This window comes from Primulina huaijiensis, chromosome 15, assembly GCF_012295235.1.
Source record: "Primulina huaijiensis isolate GDHJ02 chromosome 15, ASM1229523v2, whole genome shotgun sequence".
In the NCBI taxonomy this organism is placed as follows: Eukaryota; Viridiplantae; Streptophyta; class Magnoliopsida; order Lamiales; family Gesneriaceae; genus Primulina; species Primulina huaijiensis.
The window spans coordinates 10,624,166-10,633,557 of record NC_133320.1 but is presented as its reverse complement, the minus strand read 5'-3'; the positions used below and the strand labels follow the sequence as shown (position 1 = coordinate 10,633,557).

The window sequence follows — 9,392 nt, the reverse complement described above, 5'->3', positions numbered from 1 at the left end:
ATCATCCAGTGCCATGTTGTCACTGTTACATCGCCAACTTGTCCCTCTGCTATCAAATTTGTAGACAAAGTCTCTGTCACACCTCGTGTAAAATTCTTCCATTGTTTGGTTATGTGGAATCCTAAATATCATATAAGAATCCCAAATTCTAGTTTGTCCGCGAATTTAAATTTGACATTTTATTTTAAAACTTTAAAAAGTATACTATCAAACAGAATAATACTTCATTTGGACCTTTGTAAAAGAATAGTGACATGGTCAAAAGGAGAAACAAACTCGGAAAACGGTCACAAATATTGAACATGACAACAAGAAGAAATTTTGAATCAATAACTGCAAAGTTCAGAAGTCGAACAATGCGATAAACATACGAGGAAAAAGCTGAAAAATAATCCAACGGCAAGGCATAAAAAATTTACGAATGAAATCAGGAAGAACATTAACTGTTACGGAGAGACGTGAATGTGAGTTCTGGCATGTTTGGTTAAACAACCATTATGCCTTTATCTTTGTGTTCCATGCCTGCATTATCATCATACATACTATTACTATACTGGCCAAAAAAGATGATAGAAACAGATTAAATAAAAAATTTACCAACTGTCTAGAAGCACATTCGAGCTTTATAAATTGGAAGAAATCATTCGTCCCCAGGAGCAATGCAGAGCTTGAATTGATTTCTTTTGGAAAGTATTTCTGCTCCTTGCTTCTCTTTTTTCGCCTCCTCAATTTTCCTGGCAGAACGTGATGCGGATTTGCTGACGCGTTTCAAATCCAATTTATGGAGAGTATCAACTAGGCCAAATGGAATTTCGCCGAGCTTCTCGCAGTTCCTAAGTACAAGACATCTCAGCCTCGGAAAATGATGACCTGAAGCGACCCAAACAACTAAATCTGTTCGTTCAACAAGCAGGAATTCTAGATGACGAAAACCGCCATCAGTTGCCTCCCAGCTCCTTCCCACAAAGGCATTATCTTTCAATTTAAGTAATTCAAGAGTATCCAGCATCCCCAACGTAGACATGTGGGACCAATCAAGAAAAGTGGCAGATAATGTGAGACTCCTCAACTTTTGTGGGAATTTGTATGGCTGTGGGAGCTGGGGTACTTTGCATTCAGAGGGTGGAAGAGGAAACGTATCATTCACTAACTTCAATTTATCAAGATTGCCTAACTTTTCCAAACCTTTGACTTCAAGAAGCGTGGCTATTTTACCACGAATACCCAATTTCTTTAGGCCACGGACCTTATCAAAAAAATCTTCTGTGCAACTTTGGGGTGATATTGTACCAAGTGTTTGAAGCTTTTCTCCTCCTTTGGTTTTTGACGTCTTCAGTAAAGTGATTGATGCATTTATCTTTAGATGTCTCAATTGAATCAACTTCCATATGTCAGTTTTGATTTCAAGTCCACGTGATGTTGTTTCAACTATCAAAGTTTGAATGTTCCAAAGCTTGGAAATTGAATCGGGGAGGATTTTGAAATTGCTTGACAAAACAAGGTATCGCAAATGAATAAGACTCGTGAGATCACTAGGAAATTTAGTGAATTTGAAAGACTTGCCTTCTAAAACCCTAAGTAAATTAAATGCTAAGGGGATCGAGGATATGTTTTCAGGAAGCAGTGTGATCTCTTCCTTGGAAAGACACAAAAATGAACGGACACGTGGACCTAAAGGTTTTGCCGAGATAAAGCTTACAACATTGGAATGTATGCAAAGACGACGAAATTTTTCAACCTGGGGAATAGAAGGCTCGAAAGTTCCTCCAATCGACATTTTCATTTCTTGAAAGAAGTTTTCCTTGGTATTTCCAGCTTCATTTTTGCAAAATTCCCGCAGCATGTCATGAATGCGACACGTTTTAATCTTGCCATCAGGGCTTACTTTATCTACCATCACTAGGTTTCTACTGATAAGATCTTCTAAATAGTCTACTGCAGTTTCCTCCAAGCTTATCGCAGGTTTTTGTTGTATAAATCCCTCTGCAATCCACATGAGGGTCAATCTTTTAACAGGGATCTCAAAGTCTTCAGGGAACATTCCCAAATACAGAAAACAGGGCCTTAAGCAATAAGGCAATTTGTTGTAACTTAATGAGATTATCTTTTTCATACGTTCATCCGGATCTTCATTGAGATGCGTACTCACGCTTTCTGACACCTTTTCCCATGCATTTTTCCTTGCACGCATGTCTCCAGCAAGAGCTTTTTTAACGAGAGTCCCTCCAATAACCACTATAGCAAGCGGTAGAAAGCCACATCGTTGAACAATAAGTTTTCCGAGCACTTCTAACTCTGAAGGGAACTCGGGTTTGCCAAATACCTCTAATCGGAGTAGCAACCAGCTTTCTTCGGGAGTTAAGAGACGCAGCTTGTGGGGTTCTCGATCACGGTTAGCTTGCCAAGCAACTTCCTCATTACGACTGGTAATCAAGATTTTACACATGTTATTGGCTTTTGGGAAGGCATTCTGAAGCTCTTTCCATGCCTCTGCAGTCCACACATCATCCATGACAATCAAGAACTTTCCACTCTCCAGATTCTCAAGAAGGAGATTCAATATATCTTGGTCATTCTTGCGATACATCTCATCTGTGATCTTCATAAAGTTGCTAAGAATGGAGAGAAACACATCCCTTTTCCTAAACTCTTGAGAAACATAAACCCATATGTGAGTGGGGAATTCGTACTGAATTCTATGGTCACGAAAAATCTTTCCTGCTAGTGTCGTTTTGCCAAGTCCTGGCATACCAATAATTGAGATGACATCTAGTTCTTCCGATTCTTCAGTCAAATACTTGATTATAGTATCTGTCTCATCTTCTAACCCCACAATATTGTCTTGCCTGATCAAGGGATCCTATAAAGAATTCAAAAACCAACAAAATACAAACGTGTTAATAGATTCACCGTATGAATAACACAATTAGACATCTAAATGCATAAATATAACAATACTTCTCTCTAGATGCATAAAGGCATCATACTTCAAATGCAAATCATGTACATCTTCCTAGAAGTGACATTATCGTTTAAAAGATATTGTAACAGTGATCAATATACTTTACTATCCAAAGTGTGTATTTAAAATAAAATACTGAATAAATGAGAATTGAAATAATTAAGTCAGAAATCTAGATTAGTAGAGGTACCAGAAACTGTTGATCGAAGAAAGAATTTGGCTTGCGTATAGATCAGCTAAGGAAAATGTGTAACCAGTAGAGAAAGGTGCCATATAAGAGAAAAGCCTGGTTCAGTACACTCCTCAACGAACCAGCAGTTTCGAATACCTACTAAGAATAGTGTCCGGCATTCGTTGTATGCTGTTCACGTTCACACACGAGTTGAATAGTTCGAATAAGAAATGAGGCCCTTGATTTTCGACCGACCTCCATACATGTATGCTATCATATAAACCTACGATGTTCAGGTCGGGACAGTTATGATTCTCAAGACGCCAGAGGAGACACTCATCGGTATCACTTTTTGATCTACTTCTAGAATCTATATGCTGTTTTAATTTTTTTTTTAAAAAAAAAAACATCGCGGGAAGTAAGGATTAGGCGGACCCCTATCAGTACATACAACAAAAGAGCAGTGCAAAGAAAACCTACAGGGAGGGGACTAGGCCAAGACCCACATAGAAAAGACTGTACAATCGAAACATCATAACATAAATAACGACATACTATGACAAGGCAACCTAGAATACAGCAAAACAAAAAGCCAACAAAACAGCGGGTATCTCGGAATACATCAAGCATGATAAGACAAAAGGGTGGGCAAGGAGAACTCTACAGTGAACACCCACCACCTAACGCCCAAAAAGGCGGAAAAACAAGATCAACTAGGATCAGAAGGTCGCCCATAGGGCACACTCGACTGGATGGCCTTAAGCCGGTAATATCGTCGCTGCTGAAAGCGTGTATAACCAGGGAGAGGTAATGATAAACAGACAGTAATAAAAGAAGGCATCACATCCTCTTCACTGCCAACACTCGCTGAACCAAACTCAAATGAAGGCAATGTTTGTTTTTCTTGTTATATATTCTTGAGCTTATATTTGTTAGGACACTGTTTTCTCGCACCCAAGGCGCAGCGGAAGTTTAAAATTTTTACGTTTCGAATGTCGAAACGGTCCTTGGACATCGTATATTTAAAATCATTCATAAGGTGTTAGGATTTTTATACATGAGTTTATATTAATGTTGGACTCTATACTATTTCGAGTTTAAAGAGGAGATAGTCCTTCTAGAAATCCCAACAAACGGAACTCCGGTTTTGATCGTTTAATTGGGTTAACAATCGGAAATTGTTTTCCTCACTTAGATTGCACTAGAAATCGCAAGTGATTTGTACATTGAGACTGTAGCCTCCGAATTTTCAAAATCCGGAGACGGTGCAGCGATGGCAGCGCAACAATGGAAGGAAGCTAAGGGTCGAAATTTTTTCCCAAGAAACTGTGATGGTCGAAAGTTGGAATGAAGGAAGCAAGATTGTTGTGTGAATTTTGTGTGCAAAATTATGTTATGATATCATGGCCCTTCATGTTGTATTTATAGAATGCGAGTCCTGATCTCATTAGGACTCTTTCTCTCATAAGACTCCTATTCATTGTCCCACTAGGACTCTATATTTCATTATGTTAAAATTTTCATATTATTAATAAATAATATATTTATCAACTTTTTGTAATACATGATATATGAATACTATATATACACATATTTTATATCAACATATAAAATGTAATATATATACATTAATTAAATTAAATAACGATTATTTAATTTATATAATTAACTCATTGATTAATTTAATTATATAATCCTCTAGAACATTTATGGGAATTTGTACATGTTAGTAGTCACCACTAGTAGCACAATCATTTAATCAGTAAATTCTCAATTCACTAAATAAATGATTCCGAACTCATTATAATTCTGATCGACAATCTGAGAGCGCCGATGTATCAAGGATACAAATTTTGTTCATATAATGAAACGAAAATTTCGAAATCAAAATTTTTACTTATCATATTGAGCAGCTGCCAGTTTAGTAAACTCTTTAACTAAAACAGGCAATTCCACTCTCATTCATTAAATAGCAAATAAGCTAACTTCCATTTCTTTCATCATTTGTAATCAGTGCATAAACTCATTTATAAGCTTCCAGTTTGATCTTCATCAAACTATAAGTCGTCAAATTCAAGTCTTTGAATTTTGACTTTCTCAACGGGAACACAGAGTCTGATATTTGTGTGACCCTCAATGGTTTAGGAATACAGCTAGCCGTGTGTTCACATTTCTATATGATTCAGAATAACATTTATTCTTATTTGGGCTTATATCCTAGTTAGTCTTATTCTTTTCATCAACTCCTTCATCAAGAATGTTAGAACTCATTTTTTATTGCACCCATCGGATCATGGTAATAGTGTCTAGTAATATCGCCTCATGATCCCCTAGGTATTACTGATAGTGTCTGCAAGAACCTTAAGTCATGGTTAGCATATAATACGGTCCCTTCAACATATATATCTCGAACGAATATGCAACATTGATATATCGAGAGTAGCATATGAATTCGATAACAATGCGATTTATCTTTGAGTATTAATAGCAGCAAGGTATGTACAACTAAGAAAACACATTTCCCTAAAGCACATTTATTGCTCTAGCTAGAGATTCCTTGCACTATTAACTCATCAGATCACATATGATATTTTCAATAATAGGCAAATGGTGAATCCCCAACTAAAATACATTTGCTCCTACGTATTTCGAAACTATACCCAACCTCGTCACCTGATGACCCTCAATGGAGTCGGTAAACTTATCAAAGTGCATACTAGTACGTATAGCCCCTACATTGTCCCGGGTCAAAGGACTAATGTTATATAACCATAACCGCATACTATTCTACTAGATAAGTGGAACCACTTGGACAATCCGACGGATGGTTGTTCAGTGATTCATCATATGATCACCCATCTATATGGATGAACATCTCTATGCCCTTGCCAATAAAACATGACGTTATATATCACAGATGTTATCTCGAACTCAAACGACCTTTATCCTTATATGAGGCGGCTAATTAGACTAGGAACCTGTTTAGAATATACGATACACTTCCTAATGAATTTCATGATCTTACGTTAAGAGACAGACCTCATGATACCTATTGTATAGTCAATTAATTTATCTATGCAGCTTGCATGAGTATACAGATAAATTATAATGTCATAATTGAATAAAATCATAAAACATTATTAAAATAAAGATTGTTTTACATTATAGTCAATAAAACTCGAGCCACAAGTTAACTTGCAAGACATCTACTCTAACAATTGGGTCATGCAAATGAACAGTATGAATAATCAACAGTTCTATTTTTTATAAAATAATCCAACACTATTTCAATCACTTTCATCAATAGTGCAATAAATTTCCAAATTGTTGTTATGAACTATGAACTTTACCATAAGGCTAAGGCCATCTCCAACCCATATCTTCTATTTTTCATTCTCTATCTTCTAAAATAGAGATCCATGATCTCTATTTTTAAAAACCTTCTCCAACTCATATTCTCTAAAAATATTACAAAATACTCCATTTTTTTTTCAATTTTAAAAACACACACATATAATTATATAATTACATAATGTATTATATAACCGAACTTAATTAATTCGATAAACATAATACAATAAAACATGTATCAAACTCAATTTATTTAAAATAATACATTTTTTTTGACACGACAAACATAAACGGCAAGATACAACATTCATAATATAAACATAAAATATAAATCACGACAAACATAAACGACACATATGATTTAAAGAACAAAACAAAAATTGATCAAAAAATACTAATATTCCGAAGTACTGTACTCCTCCCACAAATGGTGTCAATAAGAACATCTCGAAAAAATCGCATGTTTATCAAGTTAAATAAATTAAATAGACAATAAGTGTTTCTAATAAATTATGTTATTAATTTTTGTGATCATCATCTTGTTTATTATTTCCATTTCATAATTATTATAAACAATAGACTTATAATTAATTCATGAAAATAATAAAACAATTAAAATAAATTAACTAAGTATAAAAATTATTTAACATTAAAATTAATTAATTAAATAATTTGAAATATAATAATACAAAATGGAGCAAAACAAATACATAAAAATACAAAAAGACTATTTTGCAATTGTTATGATGATGTTTCAGTAATTTGGTGGAATCTCCATATGAATATGCAATCTCCAAAATGAAGATTGCATTTGGAGTTGGGTTGGAGAACAAACCCATGCTCTATTTTGGAGATTTCTTCCAAAATAGAGATGGGTTGGAGATGCTATAGTGAAGGGAGATGGTGCAAATTCCCATGTCCAATATCCAAATATCTCAGCCCTATCTTCCCAAAATAAGACAAAGTCCTTCCATGGTTTTAAAAAGACGAGTCCATATGTGTGTTATATAATCAAAATGTCAATTTTAGTACTTTCAACAAAAGTGTTTAGTAATTAGAGAATAGAACTTTTTTGGTCAACCTATTAAGTAAGTCGAAGATGGTTAATTTGATGAATTTACCTTCTTTTCCGCCGGAATCTTATCTTCAGCGGCCCCGCCATCGGTCTCCGCGGAAGCAAAGTCGATCAAGTCGTTCCTATCATATATTTTTTTAATCTTTCCTCCAATCTCCTCAACCTTCTTCGCAACTTTGGGAAGCTTTGCCAGAGGATTATAGAAAGCTCTCAAAAAGAAATTCTTGAATTTGTTATCTGACGCCAGAGCAACACAAGCATCGATGGTATCTTCCGCTTCATACACCACGTCGATGATTTGTCTCACCAACTCGCGCAGAGCTTCGTCGTCCCTCTTGCGCTTTTTGGTCGAGTCTTCCAGAAAGGCTTTGAACAATCGGAGATCGTTTTCGAGGTTTTCGACTTGGCTTGTAGAGTCGCGGATTAAATGTGCGTGATACAATAGCAACTGTTTGAGGTTATCGAGCAGGAACTGTACTGCTGCACCCTCCATTGTTTTTCTGTCTGTGTGGAGAATTCAAGGGAAGAAGAAGAAGAAGAAGGAATTTAAGAGCCAATGTAAAGTCAAGGTCTCCCCTTCCTAACCTTGATAAAATATACAACACTTACAAAAAGATTCTAAACCAACTTGGGACGTGAGGAAATTCTTATATTTAGGGTAGATGTCTGTTAGATGTAAAATTAAAAAATAATATATTTTTATGAGTATTTGAAGTACACACTTACTTAGATAAATTGTCTTCCCAAGTAAGAAAGCTTAGCAACTAGCAAAGTTTTTAATCACTAGATAATACGTGTGAGAAGGCTGTCTATTAGCTAGGACTTCTTCAAATATGACTCCACAGAGCGAAATTACTCATCGGTTTCCTTTATGTATATGAATACACAATAAGATTCCTAGGCTGGTCAACTTTTCTCAAAACCCGTCCGACCAAACCTAATCGAACCGGTATATCTAATTTTGTAAAATAAACCGTGATCCCAGGAAAATCCTCTATCCGCCGCAACCAATTTAAAGAATAAACAGCACCAACCAGGGGCGTAGCCACCCTGGAGCCCACCCATATTTAAAATTTTTATTAGTTTTTGAGTTACTTTTTTAGTCTCATCTTATTTTTGAGTATTTTTTTCAATCATACTTCTTTGATGCAAACATGAGAAAAATTTTAATCATGAAGATTTTTTAAAATGGTATTCTACAAATACTTATAATCAAATATAGCTTTTCTCGCAAAGGTTGAAGGACTTTGTGTACATTAATTTTTAAAATTAGTTTTAAGTTCCAAATACATATTTTAGATCATTTTACATTAAAAGACGAACATATTAAATTGAGCTAATATGATAATATAATTATGCAGTTGCTAAATATTTTATTAAATTTTAATGTTAGATTCTTTAGTTTTGGTGATAACAAACAATAACTTATTGCATTAGATCAAGATGCCGTTTTATTCGTATTAACGATATTCAACCGCTTCAATAGTATCTTTTCAACCATTCACTGTATCTAAGAAATCTACAAGCCGTCGAGTCAACACATGAATCATCAAGGGCTTTCGAGAACTTGATACTTCGATACTTTTTCACTACTCATAAAGCGTTGCTCCAAAGAACATTTATTCAGATCATCAAGAATCATCGAGGGCTTTTGTCAAACTACTCGATCGTTCCTTGCTAAGATCATATGAGAAGTTTCTTGACAGTTTGAATCAAAGGATTCGCCATCTTATTTCTATATTGTACTGGTTTTCAAACTCTGTCTCAACCGTTATAAAAAAATTACTAAGACTTAAGCAGTAGATAAGTTCTAAGGTTGAATTGGGTTGTTA

The 9,392-nt window shown here is 35.0% G+C and overlaps 1 protein-coding gene across 1 annotated transcript; it reads right to left on the bottom strand.

The window, feature by feature from the left end:
- Positions 1-293: 293 nt before the first annotated feature.
- Positions 294-8,161, bottom strand: LOC140960046 (putative late blight resistance protein homolog R1A-10). Its single transcript, XM_073418161.1, has 3 exons — positions 7,607-8,161; positions 598-2,860; positions 294-522 (listed from the first exon to the last, which is right to left on the bottom strand). The coding sequence occupies exons 1-2, from the start codon at positions 8,051-8,053 to the stop codon at positions 641-643; spliced, it is 2,667 nt and encodes an 888-aa protein (XP_073274262.1). The 5' UTR covers positions 8,054-8,161; the 3' UTR covers positions 294-522; positions 598-640.
- Between the last annotated feature and the right edge of the window lie 1,231 nt (positions 8,162-9,392).

What these genes read in the sequence shown, in the direction of transcription:
- LOC140960046 (XM_073418161.1), bottom strand. Translation starts at nt 8,053, where the DNA reads ATGGAGGGTGCAGCAGTACAGTTCCTGCTCGATAACCTCAAACAGTTG. An exon ending in AGATTCCGGCGGAAAAGAAG is followed by an intron (nt 2,861 to 7,606) that starts GTAAATTCATCA and finishes AATTCTTTATAG; the next exon opens with GATCCCTTGATCAGGCAAGA.